This window comes from Lissotriton vulgaris, chromosome 9 (genome assembly GCF_964263255.1).
Source record: "Lissotriton vulgaris chromosome 9, aLisVul1.2, whole genome shotgun sequence".
Lineage (NCBI taxonomy): Eukaryota > Metazoa > Chordata > Amphibia > Caudata > Salamandridae > Lissotriton > Lissotriton vulgaris.
Window position 1 is genome coordinate 1,049,899,804 of NC_141697.1, and position 20,681 is coordinate 1,049,920,484.

The following is a 20,681-nucleotide window of genomic DNA, read 5'->3' on the forward strand; positions in this document are numbered from 1 at the left end:
AGGTGCAAAGGTTTAAGATGGCGCGGGTTCGAGCGTGACCAGTGCCTGTGATGCTGGGTGACGCGTGTGAGGTCTGGAGATGGGGACTCTGCGCAAGCGCAGATCGGCCCTTTTACGTGGCTGGTTATAATATACTACTTTGCACAAGCGCAGACATGCCCTGCCTCTTACATGGCTGCGCAGCAAAGTTTTAATGTGCTCCATTTTTTTTTTGCTGTTTGCAAAGTCCTCTTATTCCTGCTGGCACGGAGTGGTGCATCTTCGGCGTTTCACCCTGTGCGAGATTTGTTGAAGGAAGGAACAGATAGGAGAGGGGCTGCTCCATGACACTGTGGTTTCCTTGACAGTGGTTGCTCACTTTTTTTTGCTGGGGGAACGAACAGACAGGCTGACATTGCAGCACGCACACAGAAAGACGGACCTTAGACACTGCAGGCACACAGACAGACAGAGACTGCAGGCACACAGATAGACGGACACTGGAGGCACACAGACAGACAGACGGACCTCGGACACTGCAGACACACAGACAGGCTGACATTGCACGCACACAGACAGACGGACACTGCAGGCACACACACAGACAGACGGACCACGGACACTGCAGGCAGGCAGACAGCCGATCACCGCAGGCACACAGATAGACGGACATTGCAATCAGACAGATGGACACTGCAGGCGCACAGACAGCGGGACACTACAGGCACACAGACAGACGGACACTACAGGCACACAGACAGACGGACACTACAGGCACACAGACAGACGGACACTACAGGCACACAGACAGACGGACACTTCAGGCACACAGACAGATGGACACTACAGGCACACAGACAGATGGACACTACAGGCACACAGACAGGCACCGTATCCTGGCCGGTTGACATTGTAAACCTAGACACAAGGGTTGTTTCTTATTCCTGCTGGCACGAGTGGCGCATCTTCGGCGTTTCACCCGGTGCGAGATTTGTTGAAGGAAGGAACAGATAGGAGAGGGGCTGCTCCATGACACTGTGGTTGCCTTGACAGTAGGTGCTCACTTTTTTTTTTGCTGGGGGAACGAACAGACAGGCTGACATTGCAGCACACACATAGAAAGACGGACGTTAAACACTGCAGGCACACAGACAGACAGAGACTGCAGGCACACAGACAGACGGACCTCGGACACTGCACGCACACAGACAGACGGACACTGCAGGCACACACACAGACAGACAGACGGACACTGCAGGCACTATCAATTTAATATTTTCACCAGAGGTAAAATATAAATACACTAGAGCCAGGATACAGGACATGAATGGCAATCACGATCCAGGGTCTTATGAAAAACGAAACCCCCAAAGTCTACATACTTGAAGGTTTTTGTCACGAGCCCTTGTGGGCAAGTTAGAGCTCACTTATTTAACTGGAATGAAGGATTGCTGTTAGGAAACTGCCACAATGAAAACAGGACTGCCAAGCTTTTACAGACTGACAGTGTAGGGAGATCTGTAGTTGTAGCAGACGAACTCCAGAAATAGAATGGATAATTCACGTTTGCCAATCTAGACACCACTGACAAAGACAATAGTCCTTGAGTACTACTGGCTTTGCCAATGCTTGTTCTCCTTATGAATGAAATGTAAGTGCTCTCTCCGACTCATTTGATATTACACAGCAGAACACGGTACCAGGTGGAGCGCTATGGAAACCGGGCTTCTGCGAGGATTGTCTTTTGCTCCACGTGCCAAAAGGAGATGCCAAGCCAGTCAGAAATATTTGGTTCTCAGTGCTGTCTTCAAATTCAGAGCAAGTAAAGATATTTCCTATTCTTTGATAAAAAATGTTTTTAAAAAACAGAAAAGGCTTGGTCTGGCTCAGGCGAAGCAGACAGCGTTTTATGAATAAATGTAGGAGTGCTGAACTTTCATGTTCGGGCAATAGCTATACCACAGTAAGCTCTGTCTTCCAATAAATAAATATATATCTTCCCCTTTCTGCCCAGGCAGCAGGAATGGCTTCAGCATGGGCCCTGCTAGCATGGCACTCAGTTTCCCTGAGAGTGCTGGTCTTAGTATCGGGTTATATATATCCCCTGATTAATCCTCTCAAATAGTTTGACTACACGATGATAAAAAAAGAAATGGTAGTCTCGGCTGACCACTGTAGTCTGCAACGGCAAACAAATGGACTCTGATGATGACGAATGAATAATCAGCCTGCCAGAGACAGAAAGTAAGGCCATGATTGGCGCGGACGAGCATTGGTGAGGTAAAGACTACCGCCCTTACGTCACCCACTGAGACACGCATTTTATGCCTTTAGTCTATGAACAAGCGTACAGCGATGGCTGCAACTTGTTTATCCACGACTGTTAAAGCACCTCCGATAGCGCCTTGAAGAGATCCGTCGAATTATTGTAAGGATTGCTAGCCGTATCTGTCCGTATCCGTATCTGTTGAAGTAGCGCAGGTGTTAATGCAGTATAAATATGTATAATTATACTTTTATACTATTTATGCAGACGCTCTCTGCTGACGTTGTGGGTAAAAGTGCATGTGGCATTACGACGAGAGCTGCGCACTTCAGAACCTAGGAATGCGGCTCCAGTCTCGGCGTCGGCTCAACAACCTGTGATTCCGGACAAATCACTTCATCTCCCATGTAATGGACCCCGATGCCCTTGGGCCGAATTAGCGCTATATAAAACTACCAAAAATATTAATAAAAAACATGGTCGGTGCTGTTTTGGTGAGGTGACAATATGTTCTGTACTGTAAAACAAGGATGTGAAATTCAGGTTAAAGGGAGGCGCCATGGAAAAACGGTGTGACTCACCCTCGCAGGCACGGCCCCCGTCGCAGCTCCCACTGGCCTCCGCTGACGTCGAGGGTTCCCCCGGAGTCAGCCACTCACAGCGCGGCTCCCGGGGCAGATCCTGATGACGCGGCGAGGCTCCAACCAACGGCGGCGCAGCTCACGGGGACAGGCCCACTGCAGCGGCCAATCAGAGCGCGCCTCTGTCGACGAGCCACCAATGCGGTCGCAGCCCCTTCGTGCCTCGGCCAAGGTGCCGAGCAGCTGCCGGGCGGCAGCACCTACGAGGACACGGGGGGCCGGGAGAGGAACGGACGGCGGGAGGGGGCGGGAGGCACGAAAATTGGCACAAGTGCGGCGTGGGCAGCCGCGGTTTAAAAAAAAAAATAAAAAAATGGCGGCAGCACCTACGAGGACACGGGGGGGGGCGGGAGAGGAACGGACGGCGGGAGGGGGCGGGAGAAGACACAGGGGGCGGGAGGGGGGCGGGAAAGGACACGAGAGGAACGGACGGCGGGAGGGAGGCGGGAAACGTGGGGACGGCGGGAGGAGGGACACAAGGCAGGACAGCAGCAAGCACGGCCCGGCCGGACCAGACTCGGGGGCGTTCCCGGCGTCGCGTGACGTCGCCAAAGCCAAAGAATCTCGGGAACGCCCCCGTGTCTGGTCCGGCATTGATGGACAGGCCCCTCGTCCAATGGCTAGGCTCCATTTATGGAGCTAGCCAATGAGGCGGGGGGCGTGTTCAAGTAACCCATACTAGAAACTACAGATTTCTCTGGAGGAGGAGCCTAACGGCTCCGCCCCCCAGCGAAACCTAAAAAGGAATAGGGAGGATTTTACACACGTTCTTATTCATGTAGCAGCTTCTTGCTCTTCTAGGATAAACAAATGGCTGATATTTTTAACAGAGAAAGATGGCATCCTATCTTCCGATTTTCTAAGTAATCAACATATTTAATGCCTTCAAAACATAGATGAGAGATAGTGTGTGATTTTGAAAGCAGGGTGGGCATGTACAAATCCCAGGTGCAATCCAACAGACACGTCACATTGCCTGACTGAAAGCATTTCTACTCAACTATTTACTACTGAATACATATGTTTTAGGGCAGTGTAACAGCCGAAACAACACCCCTCTTGAGCTAAGTCCCTGTCCTATCCTGGGTGTGCCAGGAGAACACTTGGCCAGTGGTCATCCGGAAGCCAAAATCAACTTTGTTGTGTCTCTCTGCTTATTCAAAATATTCAAAACAAGGAAACTGGGGTGAAATGTTGGAAAATGTTGAATTGTGCACCTTTTGGTAGAATTATGCCGCACGTGTAAAGCTGCCTTTTTTTCCTTTTTTTGTTTGTTTACTCCAAGTGCAAACTGCCTCCAATCCGGAAGGTTTGGGTGTGAAAGCCTCAATTAAAGAGGATACTACAAATAATTTGCCCTGGGGCAACTGTGTCCCAGTCTCACTCCCGTGTAACCGCAATCGGATTCAGCTCTCCTGTCTGACACAGGTCTGCTCCGCCGGAAGCAGAGGCTTCAGACAGGTTCTGACAGTTTTTTGGCGGGTCGGCATTATTTCGTGCTGGTGTTGTGGTCGGCTGCAGGAAGCCAGACGGCATTCGTCAGTCCTGTCTGAAGGGCCGGGCAGCGCTTCGTGACACACCCATTAAGACATTCGAAAGAGTTTTAGAAACACAACAGACTCGATTGGCTTCTTGACGGGAGAGTAACACCTCAGGGGTTCTAAAAGAGATTGATAGAACTCTGCCTGGGATTGTCCTTTCACCTTAGCAAACATTCCCATCTCAAAGAGAGAAAACGGTTAACACCCACAAAGGGTTAAAATCGGTTTATTGTTGGCTGATGGGCCTAAATAGCTGGACTTGAAACACAAGAGGCAATTAAGTCCCCCTGACAAACGTCTCTGTGTTACTGTGCAGTATTTGGGTGAGAGGTCTCACTCTCACAGGCGAAAGGGGGGGGGGGGGGGGACATTAAATGAAGCTAACTTCACTGGACAGAACCTTTCCAGCCACTAGTGAGACAAAGGACACACACAACATTATTTATTTGTTCTATCAACATAATAAAAAATAAAGGGTAAAAGATTAATCAACTCGGAATTGCAGTACAGCAGATATATACACCTATATACACCATAAGGCTCCTTATTTGGGGCTTCTCCTTGGACTCAGGGTATAAGAAGCCCCGCCATTTCATTAAGGCCACCAGAATGAACTAGCCGAAGCTGAAGAACTGGCACACCTAGCCTGATGCCACCTAGGTTTTCTAGTCCACTCTTTACCCAATCTTCTTACCGCCACTGCACAGTCGATTTCAGGCCGCAATACCACCTCTGTGGGTGCTGGAATGCTCCCACACTGGTCCAGATTTCTAAGCTCATGAATCCTAATTTATTTGTTCATCTTATAAAGCGCTGGCTTCTGACAGATAGCCATTTTGTAGTACTGATGGCGCCTGTGAGGCATTCTTGTGATAGGTAAACCCTTCCCTTGGCGATGGTGTGTACAGTGATTCTGGGATCCAGTCGGTCCAACTCACACTGTGCCAGCGTGAGTCATATGATATTGACACTCATCACAAAGTGAACACAAAGTAAGCTGGAAACCCCTTACATAAACAGTAGGGTCCGAAATTGTGTGTAGAGGCTCTGTAGAGCTACCAGGCCACTGAAAATGTTGCAACCTCACCAGCATATGGGAGGCATAAACCTTGACTTGCTACTAGACTTAAATCCTGGCCCATTCACCATACCACGCTGAATGGTGCAAGGGCTGCTCAGACAGTGGCATACTCAAAGCTCTGCCCTATCACCAGGAAATGCCCCCCAAAGGACAGGCCTTCTCTCTGCCTAGCTCACATTGTGAAAATGTTTTCAAGGATAGCAGATTTGGGGATCTTATGCTGCTTCCTCACCTCCAAGCCTCTGTGAATGTCTGCCTGCACTAGTAGGGTCTCTGTTCCTTTCAGAGAGAAAAGGGTAACCTTGGTGCTGTCGAAAAGGGATAAGAAAGTCTCCATGAAGAAACGTGTCTTCAGTTTTTTCTTCAGAATGCCATGTCATAATGCCATATCCTGATTCGAGGTCATCTTCTGGCAGTGCTGACTGAGAAGGCCTATCTATTAAGTATGGTCAATACATAAACCTGAGTTACTTAGAAAAATATGAACTCAGGATCATGGAATCTAAGAACTGGAAAAATAATACGTCAAAGCTATTTTCAATAACGAGATATAATATTCATTTTTTCTGGAGAAGAGCAGGGTTTCTAGGCTACTTTAATGCCATTTGAAGAATGGAATACATTGTGAGAAATAAGAATATTATTCCAATGATATTTCACTCACCAGAAGCTCTCTTATTATTGGTTGAAATCAGATATATTTGACAAAACAATTGAACACAGGACCCTCAGAGTGCATGATGATTTACAAGCTATTCATTAAAATTTTTAAATATGAGAAATAGGCATGTTTCTATTGTCTTCTCGTACTAAGGGGCCGATTAGGATTGCGGTGATTCCGCATCCTCCGGGCCGGCGGAAGCCACCGCCGGCCCGGAGGATGCGGAATCACCGCAGCAGTGCCTTCAAAGACCCCCCGCCAGATTAGGATGGCTGGGGGGTCATCGTCGGACGGGAAAACCGTCTGCCGCTTTTCCGCCGCGGTCGCCTTGCGACCGTGGCGGAAAAGCTCTAATTTGGTGGCGGTGTCTATCAGACACCACCAGCCATATTAGGATGGGGTAGGAAACATGCTTTTCCACCGTGGAAAAGCATGTGCTCTTTTGAGTTTGGGGGCCCATTGCGGGCCCCCAGGGTGTCAGGGGGTGCGTGCGGTGCCTGCCGCTTTGTGCATGTAAATGCAATACATGCATTTTTAACCTTGCGGCGGGTGCTGCTTCAAGCAGCACCCGTCACAAGGTTAAAGATACAGGATGTGACCGCCAGGGTGGCGGTCACATCCTAATTCAAACGGAGGGACCGCCGCTGCCCCTGTGGACGGTCCCTCCACCTCGGGGGTGGCGGACGGACGCAGGTCCGTCCTCCATCCTAATGGGCTCCTAAATTTTGAACCACTGAAAGTGGCTGCTGAATTGAGGCCACCAAAGGGGCAACACATTGTGTTTGATGGTCCAATAAGTGTTGTTTTTCATATCATTTTGTAATGGTTGCCCTTGACCGAAGACAACGTTTTTCATTCATATAACTCATGCATATGAATCTCTGCTCCTTATTGAGATCCACTGTTTATAAAAGTATCTCTTGAGGATTAACTGAGTACTGAACTGAAGTAGGTGCTCTTGACTCATTAGCTAGTACCCATGCCTTAGGAGCAAATAATGGCTTACAGCTCTGTAGAAAGGAATACTTAGTTCTCAAAGACCAAACATGCAGTGTACAAGTGGCTGAAGAAATGGTGTCTACTTTATTGTCCATGTCATCTCTGCCCTTTGATGGGAGCTGACCATTGTATGTGGTAAGTACACTGTGCTGCTTGGCAACAGTCAGTGAACTGAATGAGGGAAAGAGTGAAATATGTGTATGCCACACACAAAATGTGTTTCTAGGGATTAAAAAGGGAAGAGAATGTGGTATATAAGAGAGGAGAGGGGAGAGAGGAAGATGGATAGAGAAAAAGAGTGTAAGAGAGAACGGGTGTGTAAACATTCTCCTTCTCCTGCCTTACAATAGTCACCTCAAAAAACCATTCAATAGTGCATGGATGAATGAAAAGGGGACTCCCAGTCAAGTTCTGCTCACTGAGTCATCAATATGAGTCCAGAACATAGCCAGTAAGCCAAATAAAATAAGGTAAACATACTGCTCTCGCTGACTTAGGGTGTGTACAGCCTACATGTTCCCTTTTTGTAATGCATGTTCTTTCTCTAGTGATGTTTTGTGACACATAAAGAGCCCTAAAGCAATGCATGGTGTGCAGCAAATCACAGAAAAACAAGGACAGGCAGAGATGGGTCCTTCCCTGGTTATGCTCAGTGCCACTAGTCTTGATTTTGTCTGAAACCTACATGGCTGGGGCTAATCTAATGCATGTCACAGTACACAGTAAATACCAGGGTATAAGGAGGTCATTATATGACGGCACTCTCAATCCACTTGGAGAGCGACAAGTGATAAGATTAGAAATAATACTCAGAGAACGAAGCAACCTCACTAAAAGTACAATTCCAGGGCCTGATTCACAAAGGTAGACTTCCAGGTTTGCGTAAGTTTACACTTTTTCCACATTCACAAAACTGCATTTTAATATTAAATTTATGAGTGCAGAGACTGCATTCGGGGTGGAAAACTCCGCACAGAAACAGATAGGTCAGTCCTACCTTTCTATGCGCAGAGTTCACCGCCTTATCCCACTGCGGAGTCTCCACACTCTTAAACTTACTTTTAAAATGCAGTTTTGTGAATACTTCAAAAGTGCAAACTTACACAAATGTGTAAGTTTACCTTTGTGAATTAGGCCCTCTGTGTTTTATATTGAGTAATTGCTATTTGGTGCACCATGCTAGTGCACCGAGAGGTGACGAAAGATGCATCAACCATACAACTACTGTGTGGTAAACCATCCTCCACGATAAAACATATGTGGCTTATTCCTGCCAAAAAAGCTGGCATCTTGAGCCTAAACAATTAGATCTTTGTTAGGATGATGTTGAAGTTAAAGGACCGGGTCTTCCTATAAAGTCTGGAGCCACTCAGGTAGGAGATACATTATTAATTCTTTATTTCATGATAGGCACTTAGTCGACAGCAAGAGCAGGTAGGTCTTATGGGGCTCCATCCTCCCTCCAGCTCTTTCTCCTCGCCTAGCTTCTACTCCACCTCACACATTCTATTACATAACTCATTCTCAGCATTCTAGACCCCAGCTCGGGCATAGAGCATATGAGCACATGAAGGCTCTGATTGTACTTTAGATTGAGCCCTCAATATAAAAACCTATATTGGAAAATGTACTTATACGTGCCATTTTAAAATGGCCCCGCTTCTAAAGAAAAAGACTTTGATTTCCCAAACTGATTCGCGTTGTATTGCCAAGGCTATAAGTATTTCTTGGCTGGACAAGGGACATTCTCTTTCATTGGGCCTTCCACAACGAGTCCTACCCCTCTCATATCTGGTTTCAGTTTGACTACACGGTTGATGGTGGGCTCTTTTTGATTTATCTCACTGCAGCTATTTAAACTTTCTAGTTAAGGTTGTTAGCTTGTATTACATTCAAGGTGCTTACGTGGGCAACATGTCTTTGCGGCCACACACTTTGGTTGGCTGGAGGCATTTGATTGGCTCCCAGCAAGTCTGCTTTAGATACAAATTTACAGAACTGATCCTGCCGAATTCTCTCATTGCACTTCATCTACTGTCGCTCTACAGCTGTGGAAGTATTTACCTTTCTTAATCAGTGGTGACTGGATCTTCTTTCGTTCTATAATTGCTTCATGATGGTCTTACTGCATTCCCTGCATTGTTCAGGAAGAGTCATTTGATCTCCATTCATTTTTAGGCGTGGCGTAGAGACAGCTTTACCTGTTTCGTGAGCTTCATGTTTTCCTAAAAATAAGTACCAGCATATATAGATAGAGGGACTTTCCCTTAGCCCTCTTCACCCATTGGTCTGTGCAAGGGACATTCACATTTTTTTCCCGCCGACGCAGCTTACAGCTTGGAGCAATGGTCAGTCCTCTTCAGTCACTTGCTCAGTTCACTAAGAATGAAGGCATTTCGATATTGCACCTGCGTACATCCTCCTAGAAAGTAGTCCACTTCAGTGCCAGGGCTGGTAGGCGAATCTCTGCTTTCAGTTCTGCTTTCATTTCATGTTTTTGAATTTATTTTTTGTGATAGCTCATTTTTACTTACTTTTTTTGCAAATCCATGCATGCCACTTTAAACATTTTTACTTTTTTAATGCTTATTGATTGGATTGAATTTTTTTTCACTTTTAATGCCTATTGCATATACTTGCAAAAAAAAGAAACGACCAAAAACAGCAGGCATTTCAAAGCCAGGCCTATTGACTTTGCCAATAAATATCTGATGTGTGGTAGGGGGTTGTTTAAACTGTAGGGTGATTGATGACCTTGAAGAACAGATGCCTGTCCTCAGAGTAAGTGTGGATTATGTGGCTTCTTTTGCTCATAGGCGAGGCTGGGGCTTCTTATTGTGACACTGATGTGGGAAAGCACCAACCCGTGTGGTACACCACAAATGACTTGAGGGCTCAGAAAGGTGAAGTTCCCTTGGCACAACTGTGAAGTACAATGACTCAGAAGAAAGGTGAAGCTGTCTGTGGTGACCATGATGAGTGCGGCCTTCCACGTCTCTGAGCAGGTGGTGTTGATTTAATGATGTATGGTTTGTAGGTGACGGGCCTAGTAATACCTTTGGGGACTGCGGTGGGTGGATTTCTTGCGCTCTCCCCTTTTCAGGCTTCCAAGTTCCAAAAATGTGGGTCAATGTCAACTGGGTGCAAACATCTAACGTCCACCGTAGCACTTGATGGGTTGACATGGGGCACCCTTCAGGGGACTCCATTCCTCATCTCCAGACCGTCGTATTTGCGGGAGGCAAGTGAATCACAGGAGCATCTCACACATTTTATAGGCAGCCCTCTTATTTGGAACCATGCCACTGTCTCTGGATTATAAGAAGCCTTTGCTGATACATAACATGTTGTCTAACTCATTTAGATAAAGATGATTTCACCTTACCCGCGTGCAAATAATAAGGAAGTCTGCATTACAGCTCGTGCAACAGAAGTAAACACCTTTTATTCTTAGCCATCCATACATTTACGATCCTGTCTTATGTTTAAAAGTGAATGCATAAAGCCAACCTGAAACCATTTTTCCCAGGACACCCAGCTTTGCTTGACTACAGGGAAGGGGTCTCCCCCCACGACACCACTCTGGGTTTAGCGTTTCAGCTCTTTAAAACCCAGATGTGACCGGTGCGGTGGGAGGGGCCACAGAGCAAAGCGATTCTCAAGCTGAGGGCTTTGAACTTTGAAGAGTGACTTAATGAGCTGCCATGCGGCACGAGCTCCCATAAACTATACTTACTTTAATGGAAGCATGTGTTGTGATATGGGGGGCAGAAATCAAGCTCGGCTTTGAAGAGGATTCCAGGCCATCCCAGGACAGCAATTATGTGGTGAAGACAGATTGGGAGAACCAAAAAATGTGTGTTTGTGTCAATCTGTGAAACTGTGCGTGCGTGCGACTAGGTGTCGGGGTACCAATCTGTGCCTCAGTGCATCTTCCTTCCTCAGTGATTTATACCATCTTTATGTGAGCTCACCTCGAGTGTTTGCATCGGGAGTTTTCATGCACGCCTCTCTGAGTCAGGGGTGGGCGGCATGTCAAGCCTCATTTTACTTCGGAAACAGAACTCACCGGCATCGTTTCCCCTCACATTAAATCATCAGTCGAAAACTGAACATGCATGCCACAAAAACAAAATGGGGTACAAAAACGACTGCGCAGCAGCAGCAGTATTTAGCTCTTGACATCTCGATACCCTGTCAAGGGTCAGGTGAGATCTAGTCAGCGTTAATTAAACATTAAAGCTGCCAATCAATAAAGTCGAGGCCCGAGGGCCACAATGTTGATGTTTCCGTTTGGCCCAGACAGTCATTTCCAAAACATGACTGCAGCTGGACGTTCCTAAGCCCTGGGTACCAGTTTACAGTCCATGCCTTTCTAAAAGGGGCATCTCCTGCTGTGCCTGCGGGACTATGTGTTTGATACATATCAAGTGAAGGGTACTCTGTCGCTAATTACACCACAAATCAAAATGTAGCGCTGTCCCCTACAACGTGTCTGTTGGGTCTATATCCACGCATGGGTAAGAAGAAACTCACCTCTAGGTTCATCGATCAGGTCCTGATTCTCTACAGAGACACCAAAAAGGCTAGAGGATCCCTGGACTTCGCAGGGCTTTGGGAGAGGTCGCTAGAAGTGAGGTGAGGAGAGGATGGGACATCCCTGAGTAGCACGCCTCCTCAGTAGTCGGACACACACCTAAGCTAATGGCCAATAGACTGGAAGCCTTGAACTGCTTGTTCCCATCACTGACGGAATGAACAAGCGCATGGGAATACCACTGTGAAGGTTACCACAAAGTCCCTTGGCATCCTGATCAAGTACATACCTTCGACCCCCGTTGTGACATTGATTTTTTTTTTATTTAGAACATTTATAGAGCGCAACAGCTGCCCCAGCCAAGGGGCGTCCCGGCGCTAGAAGCAAAACAGCAGCAAAGATACGAAAGACGGACTACAAAGTAGGAAAGAGAAAGGTTTTAATAGCTCTCCTAAACTGAGTAAGATTGTCAAGGCCACGAATATGAGAGGGCAGAGAATTCCAGACAACAGCAGCTCTGTAACGGAAGGAACGACCTCCAGCACGAACCTTCCTGACGCAAGGGACCCGCAACAAATGTTGGCCCATAGAGCGCAGCTGGGGGCGGGGGGGGTACATAGAATGAGAGAAAGTCTGGGAACCAAGGGATCAAAGCCTCAACATTTTGAAAGCTATACAGAGTGCTTTAAACTCAATCCTTTGAGCCACGGGCAGCCAGTGAAGGCAACGAATACTGCCAGACACTGAGCATACTCTACGCAAGCCCAAAAGAGCTCTAACTCCGGCTTTCTGCACTCTCTGTAACCTTAGCACTTCTGCCTTGTTTACCCCTGGGTACAGAGAGTTCACTTTATCTAGCCTAGAGATAATCAGAGACTGAATAATGAGCTTTCTGGTCGGAGCATGGAAGAAGCCCAGGATCGGTCGCAGCCCACGAAGGAGACCAAATCAGGTACCCGCTAACTTCTTTGTTTGAGTTTGGAGACTAAGCGAAGAGTCCGTCCAGACCCCTAAGTTCTTTACCACCTGTTTATGAGGGGGAGGGGTGCCTAGATTCTTGGGCCACCAGTGCTCATTCCATAGCCCGTGGTCCTTTCCCACCAGCAACACCTCCGACTTACTAGCATTCAGCTGGAGGCAATTGGCTGTCATCCAGTCTGCAACTGCTGCAAGATCACCTTGGAACTTAGCGGCGTTGTCCCTAGAATTACCAGATAATGCCACCACCAGCTGCGTGTCATCGGCGTAGGAGACCACCGTCAGCCCTCTGCTCTTGGCAAAAACAGCCAAAGGTTGTACATACAAATTAAAGAGCAGAGGACTCAGAGATGAACCCTGTGGTACTCTGTGCTTGATGGGGAAGGTTAATGAACAAAAAGGGGGAGCAGTCACCTGGTAAGACCTATCTGAAAGAAATGATGCAAGCCATTTCAAAGCAAGGCCACGGATGCCTGCTTCTTTCAACCGATGCAGCAAGATGGCATGGGACACCGTATCAAATGCGGCACTGAGATCCAGAAGGATCAGTGCCGATGTCTGTCCTGCGTCCAGTGCTGCCCAAAGATGTTCTTGAACCGTCAAAAGCACTGACTTCGTACCATGGCCAGCACGAAATCCATTTTGCGAGGGATCGAGTATATATTTGCTGGTCAGGTGGTCCGAAAGAATGGAATTGATGTATGCTTCCACAATTTTAGCAGTCCAGGGGAGCAATGAAATTGTCCTGAAATTCTCAGTTTTTTGGCATCCAGAGAAGGTTTTTTGAGCAATGGCAATACTCTGGCCTGTTTCCATGCTATAGGGACAATCGCTCGACTAAGTGATTTATTAACCACTTAGCCAAGAGAGGACAAAATAGTGGGTAAAATTCTCCTAAAGTGGTCAGGTTTCAAAGGCTCAGCCGATGAGCATGATTTGATTTTTGCACAAAGCGCAAGTAGCTGATCCTGCTCAATCTGATGTATGTTGAAACGCTGGTTGTATTGTCAGTAGGCACCTCATGAGACATTGGAAAACAGGGGGGGGCTAACCTTTTTGTTGTTAGAGTTTCACAGTAAGTATGGATAATATTTTTGTGAGTAATTCGCTAATGAACAATATGACCCAGATCTGTCCGAATCTTGTGACTGGGCTTTGCTACTTGGTTACAATAATAAACGCACTAGTATTCGTGTAATTTGCCAGCAATGGTCAGGACATACACTATCCACTGTGTTGATGTGTCATGACTTTTATTCTTAAACTGAAATAAATTGGGGTTTAAAAAAAAGTGTAGCCTGACGCTATCAGCTTCTTATAAAAGAGCTTGGCCCTAATAAAAGTGTTGCTCATAGTCATTAACTAAAGGGCAATGGTCTAAAAGATCAATTACTTATGTTTTCACGGTTTTTGTGGTCATTGGTTTTGCTAGAAGGTCTAGCTGCGCTGTGAGGAACAAAACTAAAACCAGAAGCCCGATTCAATAAGATGTGTCTTAGAGTAATACGTTAAGATATGCCCAGAGCATTTCAGACTTGGAACATCCCTCTTATACCATATTCATTAAGGCCTTTCCTGGAGCAAATCTGTAGATATCTGGGTATCTTCAAGATCCCACTTAACGCATTTAGTGAATTCCCTTCTCACGTGAGATCTCAAGGATGATCCAGATATCTCCAAACTTGACCCACAACAAAACTGAGTGACTGTAAAATGTTCCAAGCATCTCCTAATTTAATGCAAATCCTGTCTTGAAGATCCATTCTTGCCGTTTCAGGGGCGTGGGTGGGACAAAAATAAGATGTTCGCTATTAATGCTAAGGCTGTAGAGTTAAATGTCCCAGAGAAAAAAACACTATCCATTTAATAGTGCATCAGAAAACTAAAGGGGCGCGTAGAACTTACATGTTGGTGTTTTCAATACTATCCTCAATAGTCCTTATTTAATAGGATGTTACACACACCCATCTCTTCAGCAGAAACTTAAAAAACTTAACAATTCCACTGGCAGCTAGGGCTCTAGTCCTCTTTACTTTCTGTAGTTTGCACCTTTTTCTGGTTCCCTAGTGTCTCTGCAGCAAATAGGAGGCTAATGAGATGCAAAGGACAGAACATGTACTCAACTCTGATGGTATCAATGGCCAAAGGGCGTTTGATGTCACTCTGGCAATGCCTTAAATTTTTGGAAAACTGGCATCAGTTATTGAAATCCAAAATCCATCCCAATGCATACAGGTCTACTTAGAATCCAAGCATATTTCATCAATCACCGAACATAGCCAGTTCCACGAGAAGTAAAAATACCATGGTTAGGACCGCAAGCTTAAACCATTCTGCAGCAGGAGTGCCCCAGCAAGAATCTTTGCTACACTTGGTGAAAGATTTACTGTGCCTTGGAGACCAGGTTAGTTGGCCTTAACCATATGATGATCCAACTTTGGTCCCTAGGCCTACAGGATATCCATTTCCATTTCCGAGGAGTGCTGCATCATTCCATATCACTATTGTGATCCTGACTACTTGGCTTAGTTGACAAGGTGAACAATGATCCATCTTAAAAGGTGCTTTAAGGGAAAATATGGCAACCCCGTTGCAGCAACGTAAAATCTTTTTCAGATCACAAAAAATAGGATGAAAATGGGTTTCCATGAATATCTGGGGACTTCCAGTCATACTCAGAGACCCTATAGCTTATTTTAAGTTTCACAAAATACAAAAAAATAAACAATTGGAGTACAGCTGTCAACAGAGGAAGTTGGATGTTTCTAAGTATACTTTTGTTCAATGGTATATGAAATTTGTATTGTGTTTCACTTATTTTCATATGACATTTTGAGGAATGTTCTCGACTTGTTTCACTTGGTAAGTACTTTTTCTGTAACAAAAATAAGTAACACACTTCACAACTAATTTGCAGCTTTCCAAGTTGCATCTGACTTTCTGTTCTCGAGGGCGAGCTGTTGGTCCCTTTGGTGTTTTGGATCTGGAGTGGGGACATATTTTTCATGAAGGATGCTACCAAGTGATAGTGGGCTGCAGTTAGGCTGTGACACGACAGCTACTAGCAATGCACTCAGGGCCTCATTAGGATCGCGGACGGGCGCTGATGAGGGAACGTCTGCATGGGCTGCGGCGTTCCCTCATGTGCGATTAGGATGTGACCGCCACCCTGGGGGTCACATCCTGGATATTTAACATTGCGGCGGGTGGTGCTTCAAGCAGCACCCGCCGCAATGTTAAAAGTGCATGTTTAACATTTACATGCACAAAGCGGCAGGCACCGCGCGGTGCCTGCCGCTTTGTGCAAGTAAATGGTGGGGGGTACCATAGGTACCCCCCATGTGCACCCCCCACCCGCCAACACCCTAGGGCCCGCAACGGGCCCCCAAAATCAGAAATACACATGCTTTTCCACGGCGGAAAAACCCGCCGTGGAAAAGCATGTTTACAAATGCTTCCTAATTTGGCTGGCGGTGTCTGATAGACACCGCCAGCCAAATGAGAGCTTCTCCGCCGCGGTTGTAATCCGACCGCAGCGGAGAAGCAGCGGACAGTAACCAAGACCCACCAGCCATCGTAATGCGGCGGTGGGTCTTTGGTGAGTCCGCCGAGGATTTTCCGCCTCCTCCGGGCCGGAAAATCCTCCATCATAATGAGGCCCTTAGTCTCTTTCTCAGCACCACACATAAACCTAGCTGATCATCTTAGAGGGAGAAATAGGCTGTTCGTGGATGGCCAGCAACTTCCAAACTGTGTAACAATCCTAAGGCTCTCCATATTCTGACAATGAATTGTTGATATTCAAGAAATCACGTGGACTGTGCCACTTCCTTTTCTCTGAGAGCCTGGAGATGCTGTTTCTACTCTGCATAGGTTCAACAACACATTCATGAAGATGCCATCTTTTTCTTGTGTACCCCTCAGGTGTATGCCCAGAAATCAAGGACTTCCTATGCTCAAACCTCAACTCTTTGACTCATCCTGAACCTCATTTTACTATTAGAATCTCCAAAACAACCCTTTCTAGGCTCTTCCCTCCTCTATCCCTCCTTGGATCACCCTAAAACTAATTTTAATGATATGATCTCCCAGACAACACTTCTAAATTCTTCCCTCACGTAGCCTTTTTTTAAAAAAAGTATGTTATATAGCACGACCTTGACCCGAGGATATCAGGTATCAGAGCGCTTTACATGAGCACCAGTTTCGTTACATTCATGTTTGTAAGGCACCTTTGACTCATCCCAAAACTCATTTTACTACTATGATCACCCAATGACACTTTCTAGACACTTCCCTCTTCTATCCCCCATTATCATCAATCCGACCAACAGACTCGCATGTCCACCACTCAAATTAACTCAAATTTCACTATGCTAATTCACCACTAATCCTTTCCTGGTTCTGGAGTAGCGTGCTACTCGCCGAAGAGCGATTTGACGCCTCATATGGGGTAGTAAGAGCTATATATATATATACAATTACAAAACCATAAAATTACAAAGGATTCGCCTGCTTTTCAATCAACAGTAAGAGTAAGAGTAGCGCCCTCTCCCTCTTCTACATATGAATGAGTCCCTGCTTCTGCTGCCACCGACTGGTCGAATAAAGAAATTGCATGCTCTCATTTTATATGAAATCAGAGAATACAGCACTTCCAGCAATCATGCTAACTTTTTTTTACAACAAACATTCATAACTCTTACTACCGACTCATCATATTCCCGCACTAGGGTGATGTCTGATTACCCTCCTCCATCAATCAAGACCATCCCTGAAATTACAACATAGAGGAATTGGATCCGGTTGCACCATAACTAGAGACATAATACCTAAAGAGACCTCACCGGCCGAACAGGCATTGAACATATTTGTGTGGGTGATGCAGTGCACATATCAAGAACAAGAAGTTGTTGAGGACTTTTGGTGCCACTCACCTGAAGTGCCAGGGACCTGGCATCACTGCTTTGTAGAGCTGCCCTCATGTCTTCCACCAGCTCTCTCAGGCTCGCGTTCTCATCCTCCAGCTTTATAATTCTGTCCTCGGCCTGCTCCAAAGCAACTATTTCCTCGTAGCACTCCTGGGAGCAAGAACAGGTCTGTCCTTGGCTACAGTCTGAATGATGGTGGCCTGGAGAAGCTCCACGCTTGCCCCCAATGCCCTTCCCTGGAAAGGAGAGCACCTTCTTTCGTCGTCTCAGTGGGCTCCGTAGTCGTATCTGAGTTTCGATATGCTCACTTTCCTTTCCCACTGGAAGCCGCATCACCCCAGCCTTTGTGCTAAAGTAACCACAGAGTCTAGCATGGAACTGTCGAAAGGTGACTTCCTGGGGTAGGTCCTCAAGCAACCCGGCACATTCCTCCAAGTCCTGCTCCTCGCCCTCCTTTTGCCGTTGGTGGGTCTGCTCCTGTCCGAGACCCAGCACCCCGCACAGAACCATGAACTCTTCCCCCAGGATTCTGCCCTCTCCCTCCCAGTCTAGGTGATGGAAGATCTCCTGCAGGTACTGGTCCAACCCAGTGGCCAGCACAATGATTTCATTCTCCACCCCGCGATCCAGCCCGTAGTGATAGGCCAAGGCACTCACCAGCCACTGAGTCCTCCGAGCAGGACGGCTTAGACTATACGGGTCCACAACACCGCTCGCATCCAAGGAGGGCTGCATCATTCCAGCCACACCTTAGGGTCTCAATGACCATGCTTTCCTCAACCGAACTGAGATAACTTTAGGGTCTTAAGGTCCCAGCTTCAATCTACAAGGAGACAATAACTATATGGCTATCAGTGACCAAACTAGGGTACACCTAAGACTCTCAAGAACTAAGCTTCCTTCAACAGCGAACAGGCTGTGAAGGACCTTTGTGTTCCATTTAAAGAGAAGAGAGGGCAGCTGAAGTTATGTCTGGGGTCAAGTTTCTTTTTAGAAGAAGACAGCAAGCTGCATCACAAGGGCCAACACTCCACCATCAGAGTTGAAATGTTCAAGGTCAAGATAAGTGTCTAAATTGGGAAATATTAAAGTGTAGGTTGTTAGGTACTCACTATGCAAGAGCTCCTGAGTGCTACTGAGAAGTGCTGGTACTCTCCCATTGCACACTGCACTCCTGCTATGAAGTGCTGTATGTTTCCTTTGAAGTTAAAGAAGTGCAGGTTCTTAGTACTTGAGAGTGCCCGTTTCAAGCACGGGTAAGGATATAAGAAGCCGATTTTAGCAGTTATTCCAAATCACAGCTTTGCAGAGCCCTGGGTTGAGGCTCCAGCCTGTGTGGCAGGAGGGTGCCTGGGGGCACCGGATCAATCGTTAGCCATAGCAGAGTCAGGGAAGGGTAATGACCCTGCCAAAGTTCGGTAAGAAAGAAAAAAATGTGGCTACAATTAAAAGTCCCCTTCTTTATAGCAAATGGATCTCTTTGGGTCCAACGTGAGCTGTGCAGAGCGAGGGGCACACTCGCATCGACAAAGATGGCATCTCTGGGTTGAGCTCTCGTTACGCAGATGATGCCGAAGCAGCGCTTTACGGGATGCGGGTCTTGGAGGGTCTCGGTGGGTGTCTTTAGAGTGTAGGTTTCACTTAGAATTGTGGAGACTGCAGGAGCCAGGCTTGTGCCCGACGGAACATGCCCCCTCTCTATTCTGTGACAATTTCAGACTTTTTTCAAAAATAGGGGCTCCGCGCTTCTGTCTGCAAGGATGGAGGTCCACGCGCCCCTTGGAGCCCCTGTGAGGAGAGCTCAGAGGGCAGGCGTTGCAAATAACAGGCAGGATCCTCACCTCTGGGACGGACTACCTTGAATAGAGAGGGGGTTTTAGGGACAGGCAGGTTGGCGGGTCACGTATGCGGGAAGGTGAGCACAGAGACGGGGCTTCCTCTGCATCCCGGAGTATCACTGACAGTGACAATCCTCACAGCCAGGAGGGTCTGCGGCGCAGGGGCGCCTCTCGGGGGGCGAGGAGATTTTAGGGAACGAGCAGGCGTCCTTCCAGTCCCCGGGATGCTCTGCCCCTCTTTTTGCGGTCACTGGGTGTCCCCGTCCACTGTTTGCCGAACTTTCAAGCCTCTTCCTGCCCTAGTCCGGTGCCGCACTCGCCTCCTGCAGCCAGGGATCCCGGGTAGAAACGTTCCCGGGACTCGGCTGTTGGGGTTCGCGGAGTCAGTCCGGACAGTCCGCGGAGCCCGCCGCTGCTGAAGTCTGCTCAAAGCAGGACCATCCTCTGAGGGCTGCCTCGCGCTGACGTCACGGGGCGGGGCCTCGGAGCCCTTCTGCTTTACTTCAAGCGCTCGGGACCACAGCTGGAAAACTTTATGAGCAGCCCAGACCGCCGGGCTCTTCAAACCCCATCAGGGGCGGCATGTCATAATCAAGGGGCGCGCGCTGGAGCTCAGGGATGAATGAATGAGCGCTGCATGGGGCGTGCTGCTGATGGGAGGGATGAAAGGAGTACCGCCGTGGCACACGATACTGCCGGAAGCTAGCATGATGACGAGAACAGTGCTTGAGTGGTACGTTATGGTGCGGGATCAGTGCTTTAAATGGACTGGTACCCTCGGTACGGAGTACCGGCACTTCTTTATTCTGGAAGGGAAAGTACTGTCACTTCTCAAGAGAAATGATATACTTTTGGTTGGAGAGTACCGGCACTTCTCAGAAACAAGCAGTGCACTTCTATTTTGCCATTTCAAGCATTGTGCGTGCGGTATATTGTCTGAAGCACGGCTGGGATGATGATGACGAGGGCAATGCTGGTATAGGGTTCAATATGGTGCCGAAACTAGGGTCGAGAGGGGGATATTGTTGAGGGCTGTACTTACATGGCACATGATAGGGTCAAATGCTAGGAGAATGTTGAGAAAACTGCTGGGTTGATGCACAGTGAGGTCAAAAACTGTGGTGGAAGGATGACGAAGATGACGTCAGATAGTGCTGGCATGGTACACAAAGTCAACAATGGACCTGGTTATGCAGGACAAAACTCCCTGCCTTACATAAGACTGGTGT

The 20,681-nt window shown here is 47.3% G+C and overlaps 1 protein-coding gene across 1 annotated transcript in view; it reads right to left on the reverse strand.

The window, feature by feature from the left end:
* Window positions 1–19,849, reverse strand: part of EFCC1 (EF-hand and coiled-coil domain containing 1) — a 230,146-nt gene extending 210,297 nt beyond the window's left edge. The window contains exon 1 of the mRNA XM_086938983.1: window positions 17,621–19,849. Coding sequence (XP_086795109.1) covers window positions 17,621–18,352 — 732 coding nt within the window. The 5' untranslated portion in view covers window positions 18,353–19,849. The remainder of the gene's footprint in view (window positions 1–17,620) is intronic.
* Window positions 19,850–20,681: the final 832 nt, after the last annotated feature.